Source organism: Patagioenas fasciata, chromosome 17 (genome assembly GCF_037038585.1).
Source record: "Patagioenas fasciata isolate bPatFas1 chromosome 17, bPatFas1.hap1, whole genome shotgun sequence".
In the NCBI taxonomy this organism is placed as follows: Eukaryota; Metazoa; Chordata; class Aves; order Columbiformes; family Columbidae; genus Patagioenas; species Patagioenas fasciata.
In genome coordinates, this window is record NC_092536.1 from 6,206,884 (window position 1) to 6,219,126 (window position 12,243).

A 12,243-nucleotide genomic window follows, 5' to 3' on the forward strand; every position below is an offset into this window, starting at 1 on the left:
CAGCCCCAGGCTGGAGCAGAACGGAGCAGCAGAGTCATCGCAGAGCATCCCACGGCTGCGCTCCTGCACCATGGACTCCCCAGCAGCTCTAGCCTTCTGATTTCTTTTTAATTTGCCTCACAAGGTAGAGTACATCCAGGGAATGTGCAATGTACAAGGAAAGTGCTGAGCAGGGGAGGCGGGGGTGCCCCACGGGGCCGGGACTCGGCGCTAGCAGGTGGCACGCTCAGTCGGAGGGCGCGTCAGGGGTGACAAAGGTGCCCTTCTGGTCCCACTGCATGTCCCGGATGCGGCGGATGGACTGGATCTGGGGCTGGAAGGCAGACCACTCGTTCCAGTGTCGGAAGTCTCCAGTCTCAAAGAGGTACTGGTAGCCTCTGTAGCCAGGGTACTGATACCCGACCCAGCTGCAGGAAAGCAAACAGAGGACACCTGAGCGGGGTCGGTAGTGACAGGCAGCAGTGACATGGCTGTCACACTCTTGGGAAGCTGGCAGAGCCTCCCTGCCTCCCATGCACTGGGTGCGCCCCCCCAGGTGATGGGCTACATCCCCCAAACCAGCCATGTGGCACTTTCTGGCTGCTCAAGAGCCCCAAGCAGCGAGTCAGGGTGCAGGGGGGGATGGGGAGCCTGGCAGGAGGCAGCTGCCACTGTGACCTGGCTTACGTTCCACTGGGCACCTGCACGCTGCCCACACGGTCGCAGAAGCCATAAGCCCAGAGGCTGGGCACATCGTCCTCCTGGATTTCCATCTTGTTGCCCTTGAAGTCAGCAGACTCATACAGGGAGATCTTGTGGTCCTCAGCCTCCTGGGGATGACAAGGGGAAGGTGCTGGGTCATGTGGCCAAAGCCCTGGGGCTTGCTGCAGTGAGGCATTGAGCAGCAGGATCTGGCCTTGACCAGACCCCGCTGGGGGCTTTCTGCTGCTAGACCACTCACCATTTTGATGGGACGCATGGACATGAAGCAGTCGCTCCGATAGCTGCTGGACCAGGTGTCCCAGCGAGGGTACTCGCCTTTGTCCAGAATGAACATCTCCCCACGCATGTTAGCCTGCTCATAGGCCACCCAGCTAAGGAGAGGGACAGGACAGTGGGTCAGATGCCACCCAGCTCCTCTCCTGCTCACCCAGCCTGCAGGATGCTGGAGCTGGCCTCCCAGCACCCAGAAAGGCTGCGGGTGTCAGAACAGAACTGGCCCCACCATCCCACTCCCACCTTTCCCCCAAGCCAGGCAAAGTGGTATGTGCAGAGCCAGCAGTTGTGGTGGAGCACAGAGCCATCAGGTTCCAAGCTCAGTGCTTGCTGGTGCGTGTGTCCGAGGCCGGCAGCACACACCAGTGTGTTCACAGTGCTCCCTTTCCTTGTCCCGAGGAGCAGGGGACCCCCAGGCAGCTGGTGAGCCCCACACGCTGCACACTGGAGCCTTGTCCCTGCATTATCTCAGGACTTTGCCTGTTGTCCCTCTTGCACCACCAAGCCTGGGCCAGGGCTCTCTGATGCTGGCATGCTTGCACGCTTCACTGCGCCAGCTGCAGCCAGCTCTGGCATTCAGCCCGTTCCCAGGGTGTGGGTGCTCGGGGCTTGTTCAGCTGCAATGTCACCTCTTTAGCAATGCCACGAGGCGCTGCTGTGCTGTGAATGTCACGGGCTCGGGGCTCCAAAAGCCCTGGGCACTGGAACAGCCCTGCGTTTGCTGCTTCGCGTTTCCCTGCAAAGCTATTTCTGCAGATGCCAACAGATATTCTCCTAACGGCAGGAGACGTGTTTTAGCACCACAGGCAGTACAACCTTACACTGACTTCTAAGACTCAGATTGGTTGATTTTGCTGTTGTCTTTCCCTAAGCAAATTTTTGGGCTCAGAGTCTCACCACTGACTCTCAAGAAGACTCTGAGGACACTGGTGACAAGAAAAGACTCTCTTCTCCAAGTTTCACCCTTTCTGTATCTAGTGTAGCTTCCCAGGTGTCACGCCTGATCTCCCTGAGGGCTGTTCCATCCCTCTTTCATTTCAATAAAAGTTGGATACTGTGGATTCCTAATAACGACGTTGTCATCAGCGCTACATGGTGTCATTCAAGGTGACCACAGGTCACCTTACCCAGTCCCTCAGGGCTGCTGTCACGGCAAGCCGTGTCCCTTGTATCCTCCCTGCAGCGCTGCCAGCCCCCCGGCTGTCTCATCCTGAGCACGGTGTGTCCAGCTGGGCATGATTGCAGTGAGATGCTCTTTCAACACAAACATCATCTGCCTGTTCGTTATCTGGTTTGGCCATCAGTTTTGTCCCTGCCTGTGTCAACTGTTCCCATGGCTTTTGGACGTTTGCAGCCCCTTTATGGCTGCTCAGCTGCCCGGTGCAGGCAGGCGTGCAGGGCTGCCTGCCCTCCCCTGCCTGCCCCAACCTTGTCCCACCGTGTCCCTGGCCACCAGCCTGGTCAAGGCACCCACCTCCTTTCACCCTGGTGTCTCTAAAATCTGCAGGTCTCTTGCATGTCGTGGGCAGGTCCAGATGGCAGATCTGATGGTCACCTTCCCTCCGTGTTTGACTCTGCCTGCAGTGCCCTTTGCTGTACAAGTGGCCCCAGCAGCCTTCCTGCTACCCAGGGTCACCCTGCCCTCCTCGAAGGGGACCTGGGGTCCCCAGCTCTGGTCCTGCGCTGGCCGTACTCTGCTCTCTGCCCAGGCTGCAGGGAAATGTCCCTGCACGTCACCATGTGCCCAGGGCTGCTCCCCAGGACTACCTCCCCACCTCCCCGGGACACCATCCCTGCTGTCACTGGGGTCACTTACGGTCCAGAGGTGACAATGACACTGCGCACCCGGTCAAAGCCGCGGTCTGCCAGGTTCGGGCACTCGGTGGTGAACTCCATCTGCCTGCCCTGGAAGTTCTCCTGCTCGAAGACAATGATCTGGGGGCAGAGAGAAAGGTGGGATGGGGACAGGCACGCTCCGGAAGGGCACAGCAGTGCTGCACGTTCCTGCACGGGCCCTGCACACATGAACCCACCACCCCACATGTTCCCCTTGGCTCTCCAAGGCTTCCTGCAGCTTTTCAGGTCTAATGCCTGGGCAAACAGAGCTGGGCTCTGTGCAGGAGCAGCCCCATCCTGACATGGACTGAGCACAGGAGGGTTCCCCCCGACAGCCATCCATGCTCTCCAGTGGCCTCATCCTGCCCCCAGTTCTGCCACTGCAAAGCCACATCTCCCTGTGCCGGTTCCCATATGGGGCCCCAGCTGGGCTGGGAAGGAGCTGCTGTTCCAGGAGCTGCATCCACACCATGGCCTTGGGTGCCTGGCACATGAAGAAATGTCTCTGGATCCCTCACATCACTCACCCCTTGTCCCCAGCCCTGTTGCAGCACCTTGGTGGCATGCTGCCTTGGGTGGCCCTGTCACCCACACACTCCTCCTCCACCCACCCAGCACTGCAGAGTCCTCACCCATGGAGGGTGGCTGGAGGAAGAGGGTGGCAGCACCCAACACCATGACCCAGGAGAGAGCATTGCAGAGCCTTCAGTCCCCAACGAGCTGGCCTGGCCAAGGGGCACCAGAGCATCCTTCCCTCCTGCAGCAGCCCTGCAGGGGCCCCTCCAAATCCTGCACCTGCAGAGCTGCTGCCTAGGAGGGACACAGCAGGGAGGGACAGCATCATCTGCACTCCCCTCCGGCTCTCAGAGGGTCCTTCCCCCTGGGACACCTGCAAACGCCTCCTGCTAACCGCCCCAGAGATGCTGTTGCCATCCCTCACCCCCCAACCATGTCTCTGCCCATGGGGAGCAGCAGCGCTTACCCTGAAGGCTTCTGCATAGGGTTCCTCGCCCTTGCTGTTTGCGATGGGAGCAGGGTCGAGGGATGGGGCTGCCGCTGGGACCGCCTTCTCCTTCTCCTCCGCAGCCTGGCCGGGAGCAGCGGGTTTTGTGGTCTCAGACATCGTGGTGTTGGGCTCAAGTCTGGGACAGGGCACCAGACAGAGATGGCAGCAGCAGGTCAGAGGGGAAGCACAGACATGGGCACCCACCACCTGCCCCAGCCGTCACCCTGCACTGGAGATGGTTGCACTGGGACGGGGGCTCAGCAATGGGGTGGGCAGCTGGGCCCAGGAGAGAAGCTGTGGGAAGGTTCTCACAGCAGGTACAGGCAGGGCTCCTGCCTTCCCCATGAGGATGCAAGAGCTCCCAGGTCCCCACACACTCCTTCTGTGGTCAGGAGAACCCCGAGCATGGTCCCACCACTGCTGGGGTGCCCAGCTGGGCTGGAGTCTGATGCTGCACCAGGTTCTGGGGCTGTTCCTGCAAGGGATGTGCCCGGGAACCTGGCTGGGGACCACGGCAGCCCTGGTTTGCATGTGCCCTCCAGCAGGCACCTTGCTGGTGGCCCCTCAGGCAGGTGTCACCAGTGGCTGCTAGGGGAGCAGAGGGCAGTGGGATGCTGAGCACTGGGGTGCCCCCAGACACAGTGACCACAGCAGTGGCCATGGCTGAGACCCTGCATTCCCTCTCCCCACCTCAGGTCCGGCTGCAGCCCAGTGCCCGGGGACTTTGTCCTCTTACCTGGGCAGCTGCTGCTTCTTGTTGGAGTGAGCGGGCTTGTGTTTCGGGGCGCAGCGAGGCCCCCACTTTATAGCCTGGCAAGGGCAGACCCCCAGGCGGGCGCACAAAGGAACTGCCAGCTCATCAGTGTCTGCGTGGCCGCCCAGTCATCACATCCTGCAAAGCGCTGGGCGAGCTGGAAGCCTCTCCCCGGCCCCATGCCCAGCCGCTGAACCCAGCACTTTCCTTTGTGCCCGCGGCACAACAGAAGACCTGACCGTGCCACTTTGCAGCGTGCGGCGGCACCCGCGGCCCCACGTGCGGCCATTCCGACAGGGCATATATAGCCCTTGCACGACTGATGCCGACACGCTGCCCTGCTCTGTCCACCCCCCGGCACCCACACCAGCAGCAGCACCAGCCCCACTGCAACGCTGAGGCTGCACCAGCCCCACGGCTCCATCCTGCCTGGCCCCAGTGCTGCCCTGTGCTCATTTCTCCCATCTAAACACTAAATCTCTCACTTTAAACATTGCTCCATACCTGCAAACACCTGAGCATGCCACCCTGAAGATGCCAGGATGCAAGACTTAAGTGTTTTGAAATGCTTCGAGGGTTGGGGTTTTGTTTCCAAATGATGTGTCATCAAAGCTGACACTTTCCAAAATATCTTAGTTCCTGAAAATGCTGTTCTCTGTGGATGTCCCTGCTCACTGCATGCACTGTCATGGCCATTGGCTTATTTCTAGCCCTTTTAACCTGTTCTATGCTCATTCTACCCCATCTCTACCTTCTCCATCACTAAATCCCACATGGGGTTTCAGTCCACCAGTGCTGTCCCTTGCTGACAGCAGGCAGGTAGGGGCATGGGGTGGCTGGTGGGGACACACTGGGTACCGGTCCCCACAATGGCTCAGCCCGGGGTGCCACATCTCCCGCACCCCACAGCCACTCTGCACACTAGGAGGCACTGGGGGGGCATTCCCCTGACTCTCTCCAAGCCTCTGATCAGCTGCTCTCCCTATTTGCCAGCTGTGATCCTGCCCATCGTGTAAATACCCACACTCTTGTTTCCTTCCAGCCCTTTCCAGTCCCCCCAGCCTCCCACAGCATCCAGCACCAGCGCTCCTGGGCTGGCTCCTCATCACTGGCAGCAGCAAATCACCCAAGGCTGTGTGCTCAGAAAACTGGTTTTTGCCATCATCTTCCATTCCCCTCAGGTGTGAAGTGTTAACCAGCAGCAGTGGGATCCAGCTGCACCCTCTGGGCTATTGGCTGAAAGCCAGAACAAAAAGCACTTATTGATCCCTCCTCCTTTTCCTGCAGTCTTACAGTGGTGGTACTGTGCCTGTGGGCTTGGCCAGTTGTGTGGGCTGCTGCCCGTTCCCTGGGCACTCTGGTCTCCCACCTTGGCACTGGGCAGCTTTTTGTGGTTCATGACTTCCATTTTGCGCTCATTTTCAAGTTTGTTAGACAGATTTCAATTTTAAGCTGCATTCTCTTCCTCTTGGAGGCAGGGTGGGTTTTTAACCACTTTGCCTTGCCCATGGCAATGATCAGCAGGTCTCGCCCAGCTCCTGCTACCCTGCTCCTGTCTCTGGTTTCCCTCACAGCTCCTTTGGACTTGGGCATTGGAAAACTGTGCTTGGATGGACTCTGCTCCTGACAGCTGCTCTGCGTTGCTTTGGCCATTACTCTGAGCAGTTACTCAGCAGCCCAGCGATTTTCCCTGAGATGGTGCTGCAGAGAGGCTGACAGCAGGGATCTGTCCTCAGCAGCTGCTGTGCCCCAGGACACAAAATCTCTGCCCTCCCCATTGAGCAGCCCTGCTGCTGATTGCACCATTCCACCCCAGCATGGAGGGACACGTGGGGCGCACAGCTCAAACACAGTAAAGAGGTGCCAACCTGCCCTCAGTGCAGACGGCCGCAGTTGACCCAGCTCAGCCTTGGTGGTGCCCACCGCTGCTGTGACTGTGGCTGCAGGGAGGAGGATGCTCCAGCTCAGCAACCAGTGGTTTCCCAGCAAACGCTGTCCCAAAACACAGCATTACCTGGGAACACAGTTGTTCCCCCAGCCCAACAGCCTCCTTTGGCTGCCGTCCCACTGCTCCAAGGGGCAGGTTGTGCAGGTGTCTCTGCCAGGTGCTTGGCGCTCTGTGCCCTGTGTGCTCCCAGCACGACCCCAGGACAATTTGTAGAGGGGTCTCTGTGAGCAGAGCTTGAAGGTATTAGGTAGCCAAAATGTGGATGCAGAGGGCTCTTTCCAGGTCCCTGTGCACAGGGGCAGGAGACTGCTACCGCACTCCTGAAGTCTTGATCTGCATCTTCAGTCCCTCTAATGCCTTTGCAGACCCCTTGCTTTCCAGTGCCTCTGGTCCCTGCTTGTTCTGATGCTCCGTGGTTGCTGTGTGCTCAATCTGCAGAAGAGCTGGCCTGGCTTTCAGAGAGAGCTCCTCTGCCCTAGCGGGGAGAGCAAGCGCTGCCACAAGCAGTGATGCATCTTTCCTCCTACTTCCTAGAAAAGCAGGTGAGAAAACCTCCCCATGGCCCCAGGCGAGGCGCAGGGCAGGCAGTGCTGCCTGCAGGCAGGAGGAGCTGCAGGCGCTGGGGACACAGTGCCAGGCCAGCTGCACACAGGGGCAGGATGGGTGGCAGGAGCATTGATCAGACCCTGGGGGCGATACCCCAGCTGTGGGGCTGGGGGTCAGAGCCCATGCTCGGTGGGCTGGGGGAGCGGGAGCAGCGTCCCAGCTCATCAGCTTCTCTGCAGTGTCGCCTTTGTTCTGCCCGGTCCCTCCTCCCCACCATGTGCTGAGTTAGGGGTTTCAGTAATGCTCTCCTGGGCTCTGTCTCTATCTGGAGGCTATAAAAACCCAGCTGGAGGGCTGCTGGACATGTCACCTCCGCCAGCACCAGCGCCTCACTCCAGGTAAGCACAGGAGCCTCATGGCAGCTGCCCATGCCCCGCGTGGCTGGATCCTAGGGGCAGAACTGCCACGGGGACGTGTGGAGGAGGATCTGAGCCTGCTAGCATGGCACGGCCGGGGGCTGCAAGGCAGGGTGCTGCTGCTCAGCGTGGGCATGTGGCCACCTCTGCAGCACTCCTGGCTCAGCACTGGCCCTACCCGCATGCAGTGAGCGTGCCTGGGGACCAGCACGGGACTGCCTGCAGGAGGAGGAGTGTCCCTGGGCACAGGCAGCCCCGTGCATGGGCAGGCAGCGTGCTCACTCTGCTGCTGGGCTGGGCTGTGCTGCCAGGATGGCTGCCAGGTCCGTGGCTGCCCTACCAGACACCTGCTCATACAGCAGCTCCGGCTGGGCTGGCAGAACCCCGCACCTGCTCTGGCTGCCCCATCACTGCCTCCCACGCTGCCAGACAAGGGACGTGCACAGGCTCCTGAAGGCGGTTTTGTCCAGACAGAGGCTGGAGCAAGTCCCGCAGAGCAGAGCAGGCAGCTGCGAGCTCATGCCTCCACCTGTCTGCACTGCCCACACAACACGTGGCCTGAAGCCCCATCCCAGGACGTGGGGGTCCCAGGGAAGGGCCAAGCCCCCAGCGCAGGGCCCGTGGGTCGGGCCAGGCTCATGGAGGCCAGCAATGCACCAGCCCTGGGGCAGTCTTTAACCGTGCCATGTGCCCTGGCAGAGCCACCATGACCCACCGCTGCAGGAGGTCCTCTGGTCTCTGGAAGGTATGGGAGCCAGGGGAGAACTGGTGACACAGCCTGAGCCCTGTGAACATCTGCTCGGGGCCTCTCCACCCACAGAACCCCCTGACTCCCTCCATCCTCCCCAGATCGTGGTGTGGGATGAGCCTTTCTTCCAGGGCAAGAAGCACGAGTTCACCACTGACTGCTACAGCACCGCGGAGCACGGCTTCAGCACCGTCCGCTCCTGCAAGATCGAGAGTGGAGCGTGAGTGGGGGTCATGGGGCACTGACACACCACCGTGCTTTGGCACCCCACAGATGGAGGGGGGTTGGAGGATGGAGCTCTCCAGTGGCTTTTGCCACCTGAATCACAGGGCTATTTCCTCTGGAGAAGGGCCCCATCCTTGCAGGGTGCAGTGGGTACAGCCCAGGATTTAAGTGGGGTGGTGGGTGCTGCGGGGGTCTCACTCCCCTTGCCCCTGGCAGGTGGGCAGGCTTCGAGCACTGTGGCTTCCAGGGGCAGCAGTTCGTGCTGGAGCGTGGTGAGTACCCGTGCTGGGAAGCATGGAGCGGCAGCAACGCCTATCATGTGGAGAGAATGTGCTCCTTCCGCCCCATCACCTGTGCCGTGAGTGAACCCCTGGCTCCCTGCTGGGGGGCTGGCCCCCAGAACCCACCGCTGGGCTGGTCCCCAGAGCCCACTGCCAGCTGGTGGACCAGGCAGGACAGCCATGCTGACACCACGCCCATCTCGGTGGCAGGACCACGGGCGCAGCAGGCTGATGCTCTTTGAGCAGGAGAACTTCCAGGGTAGGCGGGGGGAGCTGACCGATGACTGCCCCTCACTGCCAGCCCTGGGCTGGGGCAGCAGCGCCGTGGGCTCCTTCCTCATCCTCTCTGGCGCGTGAGTACCCCAGAGGCTTGCACCCTGCTGGCACCCAGCACCGGGAGCATGCACCACTGCTGAGGATGCTCTGGCAGCTGCCAGCAGCCTGCCCACTGCCAGGGTGCTTCATGGTGCTGCCAGCCCTGAGCCACCACTGCTGTTTTCTGCTCTGTCGCAGGTGGGTCTGCTCACAGTACCCGGGGTACCGGGGCTTCCAGTACCTCCTGGAGAGCGACAGCCATGCGGGAGAGTACAAGCACGTGCGGGAGTGGGGCTCTCATGCGCAGACTGGACAGGTCCAGTCCATCCGCAGGGTCCAGCAGTGACCACCGGTGCCAGAGCTGCGGTGCCACCAGAGCCACCATGCTGCTGGTTGTGCACCCTGGACACCATCTCTCCTGCACAGTGGTGGGGGCAAAGCTCAATAAAGGCTCAGTTGTCCAAGGCTGCATGCTGGGAGTTGAGGGGGTGCCGTGGGGATGCGGGGCTGGGAGCGATGCCGTACTCGAGGGCAGAGTGGGGACTCTGCAGGGGAAGGATAGCCAGAGCGGGCAGCCCTCTGTCCTCAGCAGAGCAGAGGGCCAGACCAATCCTGTGCTGGCCCTGGAGCAGTCAAGTGACGCCAAGGTGGCATCATGGGCTTGTGGCTCTGCATTGGTCCTGGCAGCACAGTGGCCACACGCTGGGATGCTCATTCCTGCCTGGCCCTGGGCTGTTGCTGCAGGAAACGTGGGACAGCTAAAAGCTGTCAGGGGCTGCTGAGAAACCACCTTCTCCAGCTCACGAGAAAGCGGCGGTTAACTGAAGCTGACAGGGAAAGGCTGGCTTGGAAAAATTTCTCATTTCAGAAGAGCTCTGGAGAAAAGGTCTGATGTGATGAAAATGTCCCATTCCTGACATTTGCAGCAGAAGGACCACCATGGGAGACAGTGCTGCCCAGGAAGGGCTTCTGTCCACAGGAAATCATAATTAAAAATGTAGAATAGAAGAAGAAACAACAAATTTTGGGATGGGCTGAGTAAAACCCTCCTGCCACCCCAGGACAATCACAGCTGGGGCCACTAGTCAGTGAGACCTGGAGGAGGGACCACAGTTTGGTGGGGGCCAGCACAGAGCCAGCACGGTGTGCAGCTGGTGGTGGGACTGGTGAGTCCCTGTGGATTTGGCAGGGACATGGATGGGACATGGACAACAATGCCAGAGCCTAGCAGCTGCTAAGTGCCGCAGAGGGGCTGCCTGAGCCCTCTGGCCCCCACGGTGAGGGTTTGTCCCCGGTCCCCCTGTGTGCTGGTACCATTGACACCAACATGTCCCCAGGCTGGGCTGGTCTCTCTGCTGTCCCTTCTTCCCCATCTAGCATGGCACCATGTCCCCAAGCGTTTTTGCCCAGCCTCCCCTGCCCCATGTCCCCTACCCCACATCCCATGTGCCACCCTCATGTGTATGGGGTGACCATGCCACCCCAAATGGTTGTGGGGAGCCCTTGTCACCATGGTGGGCCAGTGGCCCGGGGGGACACACGCTGGCTTTTGCAGCGGGGCCATGGCCGGTGGATGCTTCAGGGTCTGTCGCAGCAGAGAGCGGTGGGGGGCGGGGAGGGGGGAAGGCGGCTCGTCCGCATTTTCTGTATTAAAATTTAATGGGGGTTGCAGCATCCTCCTGCGCCGAAGGTAGGGCCGGGCGGGCCCGGGGGGGCTGAGGGAGGAGGAGTTTGCACGGCGAGCCCTTCCTTAGGGATGCGCTCTGGAAAGCTCCAGCACAAAGGAGCTGCACGGCGGGCAAGAGCCAGCGGAGCCGGCTGTCCCGGCCGTCCCCGGCGGTCCCCAGCTCGGCCCTCCCCGGACAGCAGGTAAACCCACGCTTACCTTCTCTGCATGTGGCTCCTCTTCAGGCGCTAGGGTGGTCTAGGGCAGCAGGGGCGTCAGGCGGAGCCCCGGGGGCCACCCCGTGCCCAGCCGGGAGCAGGGAGAGCTGCGGCTCTCCCGGGACACGACTGCACCCCGGGACACGACTGCTGCCCCCCCGGAACACGACGGCGCTCTGGGAACCTCTCCCCAGGGGCTGCGGGGCCAGCAGGGTTGCGACTCCAGCCGCTCGGTCTCCCAAAAAAATGCCCCCCAGCAATATATCCTTATTCCCTGGTTATATATAACTCCCCCGCGAACCCACATGCAATGCAGGAGCCACCAACGTCCCCCAAGGGGTGCCAGGCTGGGGACAGCCTCGGTCCCCTCCCTCAGTCAGAGGCAGGAGCAGCAGTGTGTTCCTGGCCTGGCGGGGCGATACCCGGTCCGGACAGCAGCACCCAGGCAGCCGAGCTCCTGCCGGCACCGTGTGCAGCCCCCGTACCAAATTAATATTAATTGATGCATCACTTGTTTTTTGTTTTGTTTTGTTTTTTTTTCAGAAACCCCATCAAGAATAGGGCTCGAGACAGGTAAATGGATTCTTTCCTGATTTTCAGTGGTCCTGGGAGGAAATGTAGCCAAAACACTGGTTTATTTCTTTGTCTTGAAACCACCATTTTCTCCTAAACCTGGTGATCTCAGGTAGGGGGTTAGTGGAGAGGCTGGGGCCAGCACCCCCCAGGGCATGGCAGCACAGCCCTTCCCCTGCAAAGGGTTAATCTGACAGATGCTGCCTGGGCTCCTTTTGGGGGAGCCATTTTCTCTCCCTCATTGTCTCACTGCCTTTTGTGTGTGCAACTGCATCCTGCCCTGGGGCGCCAGGAGGAGCCCAGAAATAATCAGATTTTCAGCTTCTTCAGAGCTTACAGGGAGCTTTTCTCCACCACCACCACCCCCAACCCCGAGCTGCAGACAAAGGCAGCGCTGGCATGGCTGCGGCAGCGCAAGCACTCAGGCTGTGCCGGTGGCGGGCAGCACTGGCAGGGCTTGTGCTCCCCTCCAGCCTCCTCTTTGTTTGAGGGGGTTTTTAGACGCCGTTTAACCCCAATGCTGCACTTAGGTGCTCAGCCCTGGGGCACCATACGTGCCACCAACCCTATGTGGCAAGAGGCAGCTCGAGCTCCCAGCAGACAATCACCGCTCGCCATACACAAGGTGAGCGTTTCTTCCTTAAGTGCTGCCCACACAGAATTGGTTTTCTCCCTGCCATCTCCTGGGATGTGCTTCACTGCTGCGTGAGAGAGGCCATCCTGCGGCCCACCCCAT

General features: G+C 60.5%; 2 protein-coding genes across 3 annotated transcripts; one reads left to right on the forward strand and one right to left on the reverse strand.

Annotated features, from left to right (window-relative positions):
- Positions 1–42: 42 nt before the first annotated feature.
- Positions 43–11,413, reverse strand: CRYBB1 (crystallin beta B1). 2 transcript variants are annotated; one of them, XM_071815798.1, is made up of 6 exons: positions 4,554–8,700; positions 3,794–3,953; positions 2,792–2,910; positions 941–1,073; positions 667–809; positions 43–407 (listed from the first exon to the last, which is right to left on the reverse strand). In XM_071815798.1, exons 2-6 carry the CDS (start codon positions 3,932–3,934, stop codon positions 227–229), a joined length of 717 nt encoding a protein of 238 aa, XP_071671899.1. In that variant the 5' UTR covers positions 3,935–3,953; positions 4,554–8,700; the 3' UTR covers positions 43–226. The 2 variants fall into 2 exon arrangements, with proteins under 2 accessions (XP_071671899.1, XP_065707432.2); XM_065851360.2 differs by lacking the exon at positions 4,554–8,700 and adding an exon at positions 10,936–11,413 and having other exon boundaries at positions 44–407.
- On the forward strand, positions 8,184–9,475 carry CRYBA4 (crystallin beta A4). Its single transcript, XM_065851802.2, has 5 exons — positions 8,184–8,226; positions 8,331–8,449; positions 8,671–8,812; positions 8,946–9,088; positions 9,249–9,475. The coding sequence occupies exons 1-5, from the start codon at positions 8,188–8,190 to the stop codon at positions 9,394–9,396; spliced, it is 591 nt and encodes a 196-aa protein (XP_065707874.1). The 5' UTR covers positions 8,184–8,187; the 3' UTR covers positions 9,397–9,475.
- Positions 11,414–12,243: the final 830 nt, after the last annotated feature.